Source organism: Leuciscus leuciscus, assembly GCF_965113295.1.
Source record: "Leuciscus leuciscus genome assembly, chromosome: 24".
NCBI lineage: Eukaryota > Metazoa > Chordata > Actinopteri > Cypriniformes > Leuciscidae > Leuciscus > Leuciscus leuciscus.
The window spans coordinates 12,479,058-12,495,784 of NC_138723.1; the positions used below are offsets into that span (position 1 = coordinate 12,479,058).

Below are 16,727 nucleotides of genomic sequence, written 5' to 3' on the forward strand. Positions count from 1 at the left end.
ACTGCTAATGGGGGTGTTTTCAGAGTACCCTTGTTTTACTGTAACAGTCTGTCTTCAGAACACCCCCCTTGTTTTCACCTTTTTTGGATTAGCCCAACCCAAGAGAGAGCGATAACTAGAAGGTTTGATGCTGAATATTATTTATTTAATTGTGAGAGCATTTAATAGTCAGTCCTCTTCTAACATGTCAACAACAAAGAAATCGACAGTGTGGCAGCATTTTGTTAAAATTGATAACAGGAAAAAGGTCGAATGCAAAGTTTGCAAGCAACAGTTTTCCACAGCTCGACGACAAACATGACATATCATCTAAAAGTGGTAAGCTCACTTGTCTGCGTTAGCTTGCCCTGTCTGTTTTGAGTAGGCTATATGAACATATCAGAATTTGCATATTTCAATGTTTTAGTGTGATAACCTAACTTTTTTATTTTTTATTTGGAGCCTAATGCGCAATTGCGCTGTTCTGTTGGTTGTGTTAGTTTTGAGCCTAGGATGCTTTATTTTTCAGTTATGCACTTTATTTCGTTTCTGCTCTTGATCTGGTTTGTTTAATAAATGTTCTTTTTTTATTAAAGTGGACGTGCCTTTTGTGTTTATTAAGAGTAAAAGCTTTAAGTTAATAGTCGTGTCTCAGCTGCGAAGCTGAGCTCATGTTCAGCCTCGCTCGGTGCGAGGACATGCACGGTGAAATGATAGTGTCTGACAGTTATAACTTATTATTATAACATATGACAAAAATAATTGTCTAAATTATGTTGCATATTCCTCAACAGTTCTTGTGATGATATCCCTAGTTGACAACATAGTACTATTTTCGGAAATCATAAGCTATGATATTGCGCAGGTGCACGTGATGCAACACTGTAAGAGCCGACAGACTCGAGTGTCAGACTCATTTCAGTGCAAAATAATTAGGTCAAAAATGATTTAATATACTGCAAATAGCCTACTAGTTGTTTATGTTTATTTATGATTCATTTAGGCGGACAACAAGGCTACCAAGTACTGCGCACAGTGCGCGTCTAATTCATTTAACGTTTTTTTTTTTCTAACGTCATTTTTAGTCGAAAATTTCAGGACTTCAGTCGACCAAGATTTTCTTTGGTTGAGTACAGCCCTACTCTACTGTTTGAGTTACAGGGAGGCTAACAATAGGGGTTAACTGGGCTATACAAACCAGCCAAACTTTAACCACTTGGCAGAACCAGAGTGCAGAATATGTAGCTGCCATGGGACCTGAAACCACTGCAGTTCAATTGAGCTGTACTGAACCAAACACAAGAGGTAACTGTCCAGGGTCCTGAAAATAAGTACACTACACATCTGCCCACCATTCTAGCCAGCTGTCTGAACTCGGCCGGCTGATACGAGAATCAGTGTCAGTAGGTTGGCACAACAAAACAGAGAACAAAGAGAACACGGGCGGCAGACGCACCATGTTGAGACGTCATGCGACCGGATTATAGGCAGAGTGACACTGCAGAAGCCCTAATCCTTATCTGTGGGATTAGAAAAACATGACACTGTGATCATCAAATCCTTTTAATCATCCAAATGTTCTGGTCTCCTCCAAATTTACACAAATGTGGCCAAATGGAAGGAGAAATGGATCTGTCCTGAAGTTACTGTCTGGCATCATTGCCCCACATTGTCTCAACACCCTTACAAAATATGCCTGAAAGTTAAATAGCATAAGGGCATACAGTGCAGTTGTCTGCATTAGACTAAGAAATAATTGATAAGTTTGAGGCAATTTGCATGCAACCTGGCCTTTAAATAGTATCAAACAATATTAGTGTCTAACTATAAAGTCTGACAAAAGAAGTATGCATTGTCTTCCGTAGGTCCCAAAAGTGGTACAAATAAGAAAGAACTGTGTGTGCACTGAAAAGTCCTAAGGGGTTTGTAAAGAAGGTTTTGTATGAGCATTTAATGGAGCGATAGTAGAGGAAGTCATGTAAAATTAAGCACCAGCACAAGACGAAAGAGTCATTGTGACCCCTTAACCTAATGTTTTGACTCGGATCTCAGTTTTCTTATAAGTTCTGTCTAATTCTTTCTTTATATGATTAACATTTTCAGGAACAATAGCTGTTTACAAAACAGCAGAATACGGTTGTCAGTCATGTTTTAATCCTCTGGTACTGTTCACATGTCGGTCAAAATTGACTGATTTGGTTTCCTCAATAAAATGTATATTTTAGTTCGCTAATGTTTTTTAGTCAATATTTTGTATTTTTAAGAGATTTTATGGTAGGCCTACTACATTATATTTATGCAGTAGTTGTAATCCATTTAATCACTTTTTGAGCATAGACCTGAAAATGAAATTTCCAATAAGTTGTGTTCCAAATTTGAGGTTGGGATCTCAAAAAATGAGCTTTTAGTAAGATTTTGTTTGGGCGCAGTACCAAACGCTTCCACTAGATGAAATACATCTCTCATTCATTTCCAATGCGCCCAATTTTGACTGTGAACAATTAAAAACTATTTTAGTAAAACTATTTTTTTTCAGGACCATTTAACCTTTTTGACTCATGTCAATGATTTGTTTGTGTGCAAGTGCCACACAGCAAGTGCCAACACCTTTACCAAGTTTCGTACCATTCTGATGAAGTAAAAAAAAAAAAAAAATAATAATAAAAAAAAAATATATATATATATATATATATATATTATTTATTTATTTATTTTTATTACTTTTTCAGACAAGATTAATTGAACAGCACCAGAGGGTTAAAGTGTGAAATATGACTACATTAAAGCAATTTGGTTATAAGCAAGAGTGATGACTGCATAGACCCAGTCACCATTTTCCACATGGAACTACTATGATGTTGTGGTTTTTCTTTTCAATCTAGTCTTGTCTTATAAATTAGAAAAAGCTGCTGTCAATTAAGTAAGATTTGACAGATTATCTTGTGTCTCAATTAGAAGCTAGGGTCTGGGGGCCCCCATGGGGCTGCAAGAGGGTGCTAATGGGTCCAAGGTAAAGTGCAGAGAAAAATAAATAAATAAAATAAGACAGAATTTGACATTATAGTTATAGTATAGTTTCATTCTACTTTCTAAAAACTGCATTGACAGCCGTATTAGATTCAAATTTCTCTTCACGTTTATACATCTAAACATTCACTCAAAAATACAGTCAAATATAAATACAAAAATAATAGAAAGTAAAATTCATATTTGCTTTATAACAGCATAAATGGCAGTTTACCCACTTACCAAAATCTTTAAAAACCAAAAAAAAAAAAAAAAAAATCTTATATCATACATATGTGTTTGTCTCCACACATTTCTTGCAACAATGCCCTAAGGCAAATGACACATGCTGCACCTGTACCGCTGTCATCTGGAATTGTGTGATGGGACTCAAATTAAGTCATTACTACAGGCGTACTTCCTTCTCCCTGATGTCACGTACAGCAACCGCAGAGAATTCCGCTCTCAGCCAATTCTACGTGCATGGGCTCATTCTCATGTAAACATAAACACATGCCCACTCCAGAGTCCTCACGGGACTTTCCCAGAGTCTTAAATTCAGTTATCTTTCATTTGATCTGCTCTGAAAACCACATAAACACATTTCCCATATCTGCAGACGTTGGAATGTGCAAAACCATGTTCAAAAACTGACTAGGCTTTCCAGAATGACAAAGATAAATAACATCTGACTGTACATTAATCATTACATATCAGAAATCACTGGTCATGGATCAGGCTTTAGAATTTACACGGTTACTTACATGTTGTCGCATTACTGTTGGGTCCATATCATAAAAGTCTGTTTGCAAAGCCTGCACCAAAATTGCAACTGATTTGCCAAAGAATCCATTGTGAAATGTACCGCATAATGCTCAACCGAGACATTCACATTGTTGAAAATAAATAACCACATTCCTAGCATTAGGATGCTTTGGAAGATAATGTTATTTGTAGTTCAGTAATCCTGTATTGCTCTTCTCTCATTGTCATCTCACTAAGAATCGTGGGTGAACAGTGATCTCTATTATCTATATCTCTAAAAAAAAATAGTCATAAATTAAGCTTAAAAGAATATTTAGGCCTAATATGTCTGGCATTCAATTTTTTTATATTAACACTAATATCAAAATGTAAAATCTTACAGACTATAGTCTTCATTAAGCCTATATACATTAACAAGGATTTGGGACAATTATAATGCATTATAATGCAGGATTCTTTTGGTACATTCCGCGATTCATGACCTGTACTATAGTATTATTGAAAGTACTATGGTATTTTTCAAAGAATCACAGTCTTACCATCTGAGACCATTAATGTGTCACAGTACGCCGTTACATTACTGTTGCTAAATGTATGCAAAAAAAAAAAAAAAAATGCAACTAGATGAACTGCTCTACCTCATTAATCAATTGCTCTGTTGAACTTTGATGACTTAACCATCGTGATTTATTCCTAGATGAGCTTTTAGGTAAAACATCCACTCTACACATACCCAGCAGGCAACTAAGCTGCCTGAACTTCCTCACAGAATCAAAAAAAGCATCATTCAGTTCCGCTGACTTTGTCACCATGAAAATATTCTCACAAGAGCGCCTTTCCCCCCAAATGTATTCAGAAATCAGGGAACATGTCCATACACAAGCATGCCGCTGTGATAAAGTGCCCAATTGCACTATCAGAAAGCCGTGCCTCCAGTGTGTTGTAATTGTGATTCTTGTTTCAGAGTGTGGGCCTTCGGGCAGCTCTTTTGGTTTATTCATGAGTTGGGTTTGAGGATGGGAGTGGTGGAGAAGAATCTTTAATTTTACTATCAGCCCAGGCCTGGCAGATCTATGTGAAGAAGCCTCTAATTAAAGTCAAAAGGAACATCTAGCATTATCTAATGGAATAATTCAGATGAGCCATGTTTGTCCATGCCAGTCTCTCATCCTCCATTCTCATTCATTGGAATGCATTACACTCATGTGATTTCTGGCAGCTTGTATTTGCTTCAAGATCACAAGCCAGTGTTGCCGTCAAAGAGAATTGCACTCGCTCTCTCTCTCTCTCAAGTGTGTTTGCCAGTTGGTGCAGGAAGCGACCCGATGAGGAAAGCAAGGGATTATGTGCTCTGGTTAACCCTGTAAAGCTTGACATATTTTTGTGAAATGGAACCGTTTCTTAAACCTTTAGATTAAAACTAAAAAACAAAAGTAGCATAATTGATACATCAGGCTCATATAGTATAATAAAGAAAAGGAATGTATGGAGCTCATACACCTCAAATTTATTCAAATGCCCCAACTGAGAAAAAATATACAATTTGGTGCAATTTTTATTTACATGGCCAAAAAGTTAGATTAAATCCTGATTTGTTTTGTAATGTAAATCAATTAAATGTTTATAAAAGTATCTGTTGTCACTCAGTATCTTCCAATAATATATAAGTATCATTATATTTAAATGCTCAGTTTTTAAAACTGTAGTTTTCATTGTGTGAGGCAAACCATATAATGCAATGCAATACAAAGATGACTGAGAGATGAACGAATAAATGTTCCTCTAAAACCTGATGTATCATACTTGATACTAACATTTTAACATGATTTTTTCTTAAAAGAATTATGTACGGATAATCAAGTAGACCTAATTCGCTTTAGTGTTCTTCTTGAAATATTACGAACAATATAAAAGTTGTTCTTAAGTTTGCTTCATTCAAATCAGTAAAGATTCCACCGCACAAAACAGTATCAATCAGACGACAGAAAGCGTGTAGTAGATTGTGTAAAACAGGTTTTTCAGCAAAGGGTCATCATTTTGAGGTCTTAGAAATGTGTGTATCAAAATCAACAGAATCTCAACAGCCCAATTATGTAATTTGTGATTGTGGTGAATAAAGTCACTACTAACCATCCACAAAAAAACGCTGCAAATTAGGCTAATCTGATTAGGACCACCAGAGGGCAAATTATATTGAGATACTGTCTGTATTAAATCTCGTTTTGAACCATCTAGTTATTTGAGGGAAAACTGCTAGTTTAAATGGGGAGAAGAGTCTTTGAAATATTCAGGGGTTCATATAACCAAAGATATCACACGCTTATTCGATGTAAATTACAAGCCACTGCATTCTACGGTGAAATCAGATTTGGCTAGATGGAATCTTCTACCATATCTAGGATTATATTGTAGAATTGAATCAATTAAGATGAATATACTTCCATGATATTTAAATCTTCCGATAGAGATAAGTATACATTTTACTGAATGGGATACGATGATATCATGATTTATATGGCAAGGGAAAAAACCAAGAATACAATTCAAGACACTACAATTAAAGAAAGAAAAAGGTGGCTTTGCCTTGGCATGTTTAGAGGAGTATTATCATGCGGCCCAATTACGACCTTTATTATGTCTCCAGATTCTATAACCAGATGGAAAGAAATAGAAAAGGCTAACCTTAAAAGACCTCCAATACAAGCAATAATGACCATTTGATTAAAATATACATAAAGGATTTCAATCCATGGACAAGTAACGTATTAAAGATTTGGCAAGATATAATTAAACAAATTTTTTTGATAGAATTGGTATCTACCTGAGCAGAAGAGATATCAAAGCAAAACTGCAATCTTCTGGAGAACGTGTGGCTCGAATGAAGCCAATCATAGCCATATATTCTGGGACTTCTCTAAAGCCTAGAAATATTGGCAAGAAATCCATAAGAGTTTAGAGAGTACAGTATATTCAAGGTACCCATCCAATTTAGATTTTTAACTCTAAACTTTGGTCGTACAAATCCTAAATTAGCAGCCAAATCTGATAAATATTTGATGAGGATTCCTGCAAAAAAGCTATAACCAGAAAATGGTTACAACCTGAAATACCGGAAATTAATGATTGGCTGGGAATAGTGTACGAAATCTACACGATGGAGAGGTTAACAATGAATCTTCGTTTACAGTCTGAGAAATTTGTAGCCTGGGAAAACCCAGACAACTTCCGGCAAATTTAGATTTGCTCTGCAAGTAAGTCTGGCAAAGAGCTCATTCAAGCCCATTTCCATGCTGTGGAAATCGCGGCACCAATCAGAAACGTTGAGGCGGGCTTTACACGATGACGATCGCTCTGATTGGTTTTAGGTCTAGCCTATCCAATTGTGCCCAGAGGCATTTGAGCGACGTCCACTCCGTTGGTGAAGCGCACCAACTTTTAAATGCAGCATTATTATATTCAAATTGCAAACACATGAGGACAGTCTCCATGAAAGACCCACTGGCAGATGAACATGCTACTACATTTCAGGATTTTAACTGTGACAAGATGATTGACAGGGCAGTTTACATGACGGGATGCACGCGACAGATCCTTCCGATAAAGATGATGAAGTAGTATGTCCAAAAGTTGCCTACTTTTTTGCTACACATTCAAAAGTAAATACATTTTCTTCACAAAAAGAGTACTTTTATGGCGTAGTGTAACATAGGCGAATTGGGACGCAGCATATGGCTTTACACATGACGATCGCTCTGATTGGTTTTAGGTCTATCCAATTGTGCCCAGAGGCATTTGAGCGACGTCCGTTGGTGACGCCCCTTTGGAAATGATTTGTCTATGGAGCTTTGCCAGACCATAACTCAGTTACTACTGAGAATGGTCTGGTTTTAACCAGGCTAAGAAATTTGCCAAGTTATGGGGAAAATGGATAGTGGACTAATGGACTAAGACCAGACCCAGTATAAAAATTATGATAATTAAGAAGAGTACGGAAATCTTGAGAATTATTGAGAAATAGGGTTACGAAAGAAATAAGAAATGAAAGAACTAGTAATTTGAATAAAAATAAAAATACCCAAATTGGGAGTATATTACTTCTGGAGTCAAATATACCACCCTCAGGTTCCTTTTGAATAAGGTTGAGAAAAGAAAAAAAAGAAAAAAAAAAGTGTAAGAAGCCAAAACTGGTACACAACCTACAGTACCTGAGTAATACATACAACTATATTGTTTATTGATTTACAAAAAGGCTGTTTTACAGTAATAGCTAACATTACTCTGCAACATATTGTATTGTTACAACACTTGATGTCTTTTCTGTCTTTTTTTTTTTTTTATATAATATGTGTTATCATTATGGATGTCATTTCTGTTTCTCCTATTTTTTTCAGCCAATATTCAATTGTTAATTGTCTTTACTATGAAAGATTTCAGGTACCATCAAAATGCAAGGGAATGTTGAAATTACTGTAATAAAAACCTAAATGAAAAATAAATCTAGTTTTCAAAATAAAAAAGATACAAATAAGCATGTAGCAATTAAAATGTCAGTAACCTTTAGATAAATATTCTTTCGTATAAAATATTGAACAGATCGTCCAACAAACGTACTTTTCCTCCAATCCATTAGTGCAGATACATGACGAATGGCTTTAACTACCATTTCAAAGCTTGTGAAAAAAAACTAAATGAGAACTCAGTTGCAGTGAGACCTAAATTCGCAGCACTTTGAGGAGGATGACACGCCACGTGGTTCCTTTGCGGCTTGTGAGCGAGTTCCACTAAGCCTTGGAGACAGATGCCTCTCTAGTTCCCACTCACTTCCCTCTTCGCCAAGCATAGATGTTCATCCAGTGGTTTTTCTGAAGACGCACTGTCAACATAACGACATGACAAGGATTCATGAAGCCTGACAGAAACGTTATCAAATATGCATTAAATTTCACGACTACGACATGGAGTCGCTCACAACATTTGTCGAATTGAGTGAGTCATGCATGGTTTGTTGCCGTTACGGGACGTTGGGGAGATGTATTAAACCAAAAAAGTTTCCAAAGTTACTTTGCTCTTCTCCGTGATGTACATTTGCTCAAGCGATCAATCAAAATCTCTTGAGGTGTTTTCTGAAATGTTCAAATTTAGCATTTCTACATCCTTTTTTCCATTAACACCTAGCTAAACCCGCTAATGAGATTCTTTAACCTGTGGCTAATTAGGACAGCGGGAGCCGATGTGGGATTTAATCTCCCAGGATTTAGCTTTGATCATCCCTTAACCCCGAGCACGACCCTGGGGGTCTAGTCTAGTCTAGTCTGGGGGTCTAGCCCACACTGCAGCCGTACAGGGGTGTGAATCACAGCAGGAAGGGTCTAAAGTCAGGAGGCTTGTGGTTAGAGATGAAAGCCAGGATTGGGAATACAAAGGCGAAACGAAGGACTTTGCTACTAGGAAAGGTAAGTCTATTTACAGCAACACCGTCTAGGGAGGAGGAGGAAAGAGAACAAGGGAGTGGAAAAAAAGACTGCTTCGGGAAACATTTCCCCTGATTGAGGAAAAAAACGAGGTGAAACAAACAAACCGAGCACATGAAATTCAGAGAGAAGAGCTTCAAAGCCTGCAGGTTGATTTAGCAATTAACTTCATTAGCATATGGTTGACTTAAGTACGTAGTTTTAAAACACAAAGGCGTCTTGTCGAAAAACAACACAGGATTATGCTCAGAAAGAAATCATACATGACAGTGATACTGTTAAGTAACACTAGAGACACAATGTTCGTACTAAATACCCTCACATACTGTATCTCTCCATGCATTCCTTAGAACGTAGCACCCGAGATAGCGTTTCATACCCAAGATTGTGAATACACATAGGCTGTCTCTAATGGTTTCCTTTTGCATTTTTTTTTGGCTAAAAACTGAGGTGCTTAGTCAAATCACTGAGGCTTGAAGAGCAGAGAGGGCTAAATTATTTACACTCAAATGAGGACAACACTGACGACTTGTGCGCTGTAAACAAAAGAGCCGGGACATTTACTGGAGTTATTTACCCTGGCAAAACTTATGCCAGTTAATGAAGTTCACTCAAAAAAAGACAAGGTAAAGTAGCAGCTAGAAAAAGCGACAATAAACAAGCTCTTAATAAGGGATGTTGTCAACAAAGTGTTCTGCTGTTGTTAAAGCCAAGGTCATGAGTCCTTTACAAAAAGTACTTAGTAAATTAACTCTGACTATGACCTTCTGGTAAAAAAAAACCTAGCAGATTTATTAAAAAAATTATAATAATAAAAAAAAGCAAAATGGTGATTAAAAACCATTTTACCTCATCGGCCAATAGCACATTTTTTTACGGATACCCTACCTTTAAATCAAACTAAAAATGCATTATTTTAACCTACTGTAGAATTGTGTGTACTGTGTGTTTTTGCTTTTATTAGTGTATAATGGCATTAGCATAGTAACATGTTACCGCTAAACTCCACCAAAAACAATTGGGAACAGTATCCTGTTCACTTTTATGTTTGATGAGCGCTTTTTTCTACGTTTTCTGCCAATTTTAGGGTGCTGCAAATCTGTCACTTATGGGGTCTAATGAGAGGAAGGATGCTGCATTAGTAGTAGAAAACAAGGCAGCTCACTAGGTTTTGAAACAGAGCCATTGTTTTCAAAATTTATGCTTACTATAGTTTAATAGAAGAATATCTGATCTCCCATTGATCGATGCGATTGCACTGCGAAAACTACAGTAAATTTGCAGATATGAATGCAGGTTGTTGCCTAATGTTTTGTGTAATAAATCAATGCTAAATGGCTAGCTCCGTTTCATAATTCGAGCTCTTGGCGTGCGGTGCAGCAGGCTGTATTTGACAGCTGCGCGTTTTGACTCCAAAGTCTGTTTTCCCTGGGCTTCCTGAAAGAGATGTTACTCTCTGCGCTCAGTAGGGGGACGTTTTTTGGCACCAGACAAAGTATTATCCAAATGCACCTATCTACATCAGATAACCTAGCAGCTTCAGTCTGTCTCTGGATTTTTCCAGTTCAATTTCCGTGCAGGAAGTCCTCAGAGACGGCAAATTATACAGTCCATAGCAACACAGGTGCAAGCTGGCTGATATACTGAACAAAGCAGCAAGGCCACCCAGCATCATCTCAGGGGAGGGAGGGAGAAAGCAGATAAAAAGACATTTATCCAGACATTTATTTTGCGGATTAAAAGATTAGATGGGCAATGCAACAATGTATATGATGACAAATAGTCGCTTTTTTTTTTTACTGGAGATAGCTGCTCACCCAGATATTCAAGGGCGCAAGCGTATACGCTAGCAAAAATGACACACTGATAGATATGGTTTTCTCTCCGACATGTGTCAATTTTCAAAGCCGAGAAAGCGACTTGTGACTAAAATGAGATGCAGAGCGGATCGCTCCATCAAAACAACATAACCTTGATGTCTGCAGTTCAATAGTTTCCGTTTGAGCTACACACCATTTACTCTACCATCTCGGGCTTCCTGTAGATAAACAGGTGAATGAGAAGTATGCAGAAGAAAAATAATAGCGTGGGAGACATGGGAGGAAAACAAGCAAAGATAATTCAGGAACTGACAAAACTGACAGAGGGGGTGATAGACAGACAGAAGATCAATGGGTTTCTGACAAGACAGCTGCATTAATAAATCTAATGTGTTAATGATTGTGACATATGACACAGTTTTACATCTGTGGGCAGAAAAGAGATAGATAAAACACTATTTTGAATGTGCCTCTGTGGTGCACTGAAGGAGTTACATACTCACTAGACATTGGGTTGTCTGAACCAGGGCTTTTCGAAAGTTTTCATTTTAAAGGGCATCCAAATATAAAGATCACTTACAAGGAACTCTGGCTATATATTTTCATGTATAAACAACATACTCTACTCTTCAAAAGTTTACCATATGTTGTTAATAAAACTATATTACATTTTTGGTTTATATATATTTTTCTGTTAAAATGTTCCATATTTTTTCTCCCTATCAGTTTTTTATGCAGTTTGAAACCAGTTTGAAAACCCCTGACCTTGTTTAGATCCTAAACATCTAATTGGCTAGTCGGTCTGAAGGAAGTACTGTATGGTTTAAGATGATGTCAAACAGACATCAATTAGACACGTTTCTTAAGGGATGTTGCACGTTTTCAAATTCAGCTAGATGGAATGCAAGAGAACAACAACCAAAGACTGCCTGATTTTAATGTCAGCATTCTAAAGAACATTAAAATCTCTCTGAGACATGTCTGAATTGATCCTCGTCAAAGCACTGCTACTAATAATACTGAAACTGAAACAAAAAAAAGTTCATGGCGACAAACATTGACCATTCTGACCCTATTCTATGCTAAAAATGCCAGAAATTAATTATCCCCCTAACATTTGTGGCCTCCACTCATTGGCCACTTCATTAGATTCACCTTTCTAATACTAGGTCTGATGCGTCTAGTGCTTTGCGCTTGGTGAGTTATCCAGCTGGAAGCAGCTATGACAAGACAGACAGAATGTGGATATAAAGGGCTGCACATGGGCAGCAACAATACTCAGGTACGCTGTGACATTTAAACAATGCTCAACTGGTGTTAAGGGCCTAATGCGTGCCAAGAAAATATTTCCCACATCATTACACCAACACTAAAAGCCTGAATGCTTGACACAGGGCAGGATGGATTCATGGATTCAATGTTGTACGCCAAATTCTGACCATAAAAAAAAACTATATTTTCCTGTTTTTAACTGACAGAGCTACAACTTGGAGTGGCCGCATATTATCAGATTCAAGGTTTGATTCAAGGTACATTCAGTGATTCTCATCTGAATTGCACTGCTGTAATGCTTGGTAACTGTCGCCTTCCTGTCAGCTTGAACCAGGCTGGCCATTCTCCTCTGACCTCTCTCATTACCAAGGCATCTTCGCCCACATAACTGCCGCTCAATAGATTCTTTTTGTTGTTCGCAACATTCTCTGCAATCCCATAGAGACTCTCATGCATGAACAATCCCTGGAGGCCAGCAGTTTTCTGAGGATCTTGAACTTGAAGACCTTTATTAACCCCCGCAGATCCGTGTCGAGCACTTTAATAAATGCGCTTTAATGGACTTCCAAAGTCAAACAGCCATTCACTCTCATTATCAAGCTTGGAAGAGCCAGGACTTTTTTTAATATAAACCCGATTGTATTTGTCTAAAAGAAGAATGTCATATACACCTAGAATGGCTTCAGGGTGAGTAAATCATGGGCTAATTTCACATTTTTGGGTGAATTATCCCTTTAATTAAAATCCTCACCACTTCTAGCTCAAGCTCAAGTCTGCCTTCTTGCTGCCACATGATTGGCTGATTAGATTATCGCATGCATTTTACATGTATACCTTTTACATAATATTGATACTGTATATGAAAGCATTGCAAATTATATTTATGACATTTTAATCAATGATTACAAGATTTGTTCAAATCATGAACGACTGTCCTTTTTTTAACAAATCGTTTTGAGTCAATGATTTAATGACTGACTCATAACACAAAAATATAAAATATTACTGGTGTAACAATGTAACCCGCAGGTCACTGAATGAATCAGTAAAGGAATCAGATTTTTTTTTTTTGGTAAACTGATTCAAAAGATTAAGAAATTTCAAGAAACGGCTGAAGACGCATCTTTTTCGGCAGCACTTGATCCAGTAATACTAACACTTTCTCTTCTATTCTATTTATTAAAATAATAATAATAATAATTTTTTACATGTACTGCGTTAGATTAAACTGAGAAGGGTTATAGCACTTGCATATTGTTGTCCTACTGTTAGTTTAACTGCTTCTATTGTTCTCATTTGTAAATCGCTTTGGATAAAAGCGTCTGCTTAAATGAATAAATGTAAATGTAAAATGTAAATTAAAATTCACTTGATTAATTCACTAAATCAAAATCCTCACCAGTAATAGCTGCTGCTCAAGTCTGCATGCTTTTGAGCAATACGATTAGATTTTTGCATTAGCAAGCAGGTGTACCTCATAAAATCTCCCTGAATGTACTGTATACATCACATTCATTAGGAACTCAAAGCTAAGGCTGTAACGAGAATGATCTTACAGAGACGGCAGGAGATAGACACAGGAATATAATCTGGCGAACATCCACTTCAGCCATTTGAGGCCTTTTAAAACCCTCCATCAGCTACAACTACAGAACAGGATTAAAGGGTATTAGATATTCACAGAAACTACAGATTTAACCTTTAATTTGAGTTTAGAAATGATATTTAGCAATTATTTGTATTTGGCCTCCATTAATTAAACAAAAAAAAACTAAGGGGTGCAGTGACATTTGCACTGGCTTCCCCCAGTACCTACCCACTGATGCATTAGATACAAAGGGCCAGGCCTGTTTCTTTAAGGCTATGAGTACCATAAAATAATATATGCATATCAATTCCACTGACCTTTATTAAATTCTGTCAGGCACCTGGTGAACAAGAGATTAGCTGGAATTTATCGTTTAGATTTAAGACATCTGCACCACAGATTTTGTATGCAACAGCATCTTCAAGTAAAAAACAGTTGACAGTTGCTTCCTATACAAAAATGATGAATTGGTGAAATGGTAAATGTCTGAGAATATTTTCTAAATACGACGTCCTGACACAAACCCTGTAGCAGCAGAACTGTCAGTAAAAAATAATGCTTCTTCAGTCATAGCGCTTTGTTGTGCCTGCTCAAAACCAGAGTTGTGATTTTGACTAAGAACCACCTCAGGTGTGAGAAAAGTTTGCAATATACATCTAACCCATTTTTCAGATAAAAGGACATATGTCAGATCCGAGTACGAGATAAATTATTCTGTTTCCGACGAAACCAGACTGTCACACTTGTTAGGGGACTACATCTAGCAAACAAAATTCTAATAGTGGATTGGATATAAAGAGGGCATTTATCTTCAGATCGCACCTAGCGCTTTCCGCAGGGCGCTGCTTCGTTCAAAGAGCGAAGATAAAGCAATGGAATCTCATCTTTGTCATTTTCAGTCTCAGTTAACTGAATCTGGCGGGGGGCCACCGAATCGAAGATAGTGCGGCATTCTAGCTGCGGGTAAAAACCCCTGCAGAGCTCAGATTTATCTTCTGAATGTCTGCCAGAGCTATACAGGGAGAGGCGAAGAAAAGGCCATCAGAAGGATTTTTTCCTCAGCTTAGCCGTCTGAAACATGGGGTTGTGGGACCAGTCTCGGACAGCCTCAGAAGTGAGACGGAGTCCTGGGGAGGGAGCTCTCTGGGGAGGCTGCTCCAGGGGAGCGTGGGGAAATGTAGCCAGAGACTGAGTCAATCTGCTGTCAGCACGCCAAACACAGGACAACGAGACAGACAGGAGAAAGGAGACATTACCAGTCCTCGGGGAGACTTCTCAGAAGCTCGGCTGGTGCAGGTGGATGTGGCAGAACAAATGGCAAAGGTTGTGTTTTGAATGGTAAGTCACAACAGAGCGTTCTGCGGCTGTGAAGGACAAGGGCACGCTTCGACTGGATCCTTTCCAAATATCTGTCAGCGTGTTTTTTGCAGTGAGGGTGACATCTTTTGGACACAGTCCCTGCAGCTACAACCGTCAAATTCCCTTTTTTTATCCCAGTGCACGCTCTCTGATACACTGTCAAGTAAAACGGCACTGTCGATGTTGGGAGACCTCGTCAGATCCGTGCTCTCGCTTGAATGATCGGAACCTGTAAAAAACGATTGATTCCTCGCTGGAGGTTATGTTGAAAACGTGCTTCTGTTTTTAGAAGCCATGACAAGCCTGCATCCAAAGTGAAGCGTGTCATTTTTGTGACGCTACAGTCACCAAACAGGAGTTTGCCCAACACACCATTATAAAGGGGGACAAAAAAAGGATATTAAAAAAAGGTTTGATGACATATTAGAGCTGGGTTGAAAATATTGATTTCTCGATTTTGATTGATTCTCATTTTAATGAATATCGGTTCTTAAATTCCAAGAATATATCTTTTAGATACGGTTTTCAGTTGATGCGTGAATAAAAAAGAAGAAGTGTACACTTACATGTATTCAAGGTGTCAGAAAAAAAGGTTACTTTTTACTTGATGGTTACATCATGTGCATGTTTTGAGTCAGTGTTAACACTTTCTAATTGAAAACCTATGAAGTGTTTACTTACCGGTGTCTCTTCATATTAAGCTATAAGTAGGACATTTACATCAAAAACTGCACATTTCATGTATACACCACGAAACATTAAAGAACAAGCACAGAAGGAAGGTCAACCATGTTAATTGTAGTCAATAAAGCAAGAACCTGCTTGTTGATGTTAGGGTGAAAGTATATTGGTGTACCTTACAAAATGTTCCATTTAAAGGTGAGCTCTCGGTCTCTCTGCCCTACTTAGGGCCTGTGTTATCGGTCTTCATAACCCAAACTGAATGCCTTTGTAGCACTTTGCTAAATTCACCTTTCTCTTGAGGCTCTGTGTCTTTCTCTTTTTCCCCCACTTTAAAAGAAATCATTTCCATTTGTCTCTTCCTATGTCTATCTATTTCCCCAGTATGTAAATGACTGTCCTAGATAAAAGAGTAAAGCACCTACTGGTGCATTCACAGGGATTATATGTCTAATCTCAACACTTCATCATATCATTTTCAACGGTACAGCTCATAAAAGCCGTAACAACCCACAACGTGAGAACATGTGGAAAAAAATACACAAAACCTCTGTAAGTGTCCTCAAAATGAACAGGATCCTGAGATGTGTGGAGGAGTGAATTATTCATAAGCAGGGATGAGAATTGTAAGGAATTTAAAAAAATGTGGGTTCTGATTCAGATCGCAGTTTCTATAACGATTGTCTTAGAACTATTGAAAAAGAAATATTTGGAAATAAGAAACACAGTTCTTATTACATTTACAGCCCTCAGCAGTCTGATGACACATGATGAGATCATTTCAGA

The 16,727-nt window shown here is 37.6% G+C and overlaps 1 protein-coding gene across 2 annotated transcripts in view; it reads right to left on the reverse strand.

Annotated features, from left to right (window-relative positions):
- LOC309489572 (leucine-rich repeat transmembrane neuronal protein 4) overlaps positions 1-16,727 on the reverse strand; it is a 109,714-nt gene that overhangs the window by 41,487 nt on the left and 51,500 nt on the right. Inside the window, exon 3 of one of the 2 annotated variants that reach the window (XM_082158402.1) lies at positions 8,582-8,623. The exons of the other annotated variant lie outside the window; for it this stretch is intronic. Within the exon in view, the coding sequence (XP_082014528.1) occupies positions 8,597-8,623 (27 nt within the window). The 3' untranslated portion in view covers positions 8,582-8,596. Of the gene's footprint in view, positions 1-8,581; positions 8,624-16,727 lie in introns of those variants that run through there. 2 annotated transcript variants of the gene reach the window in all.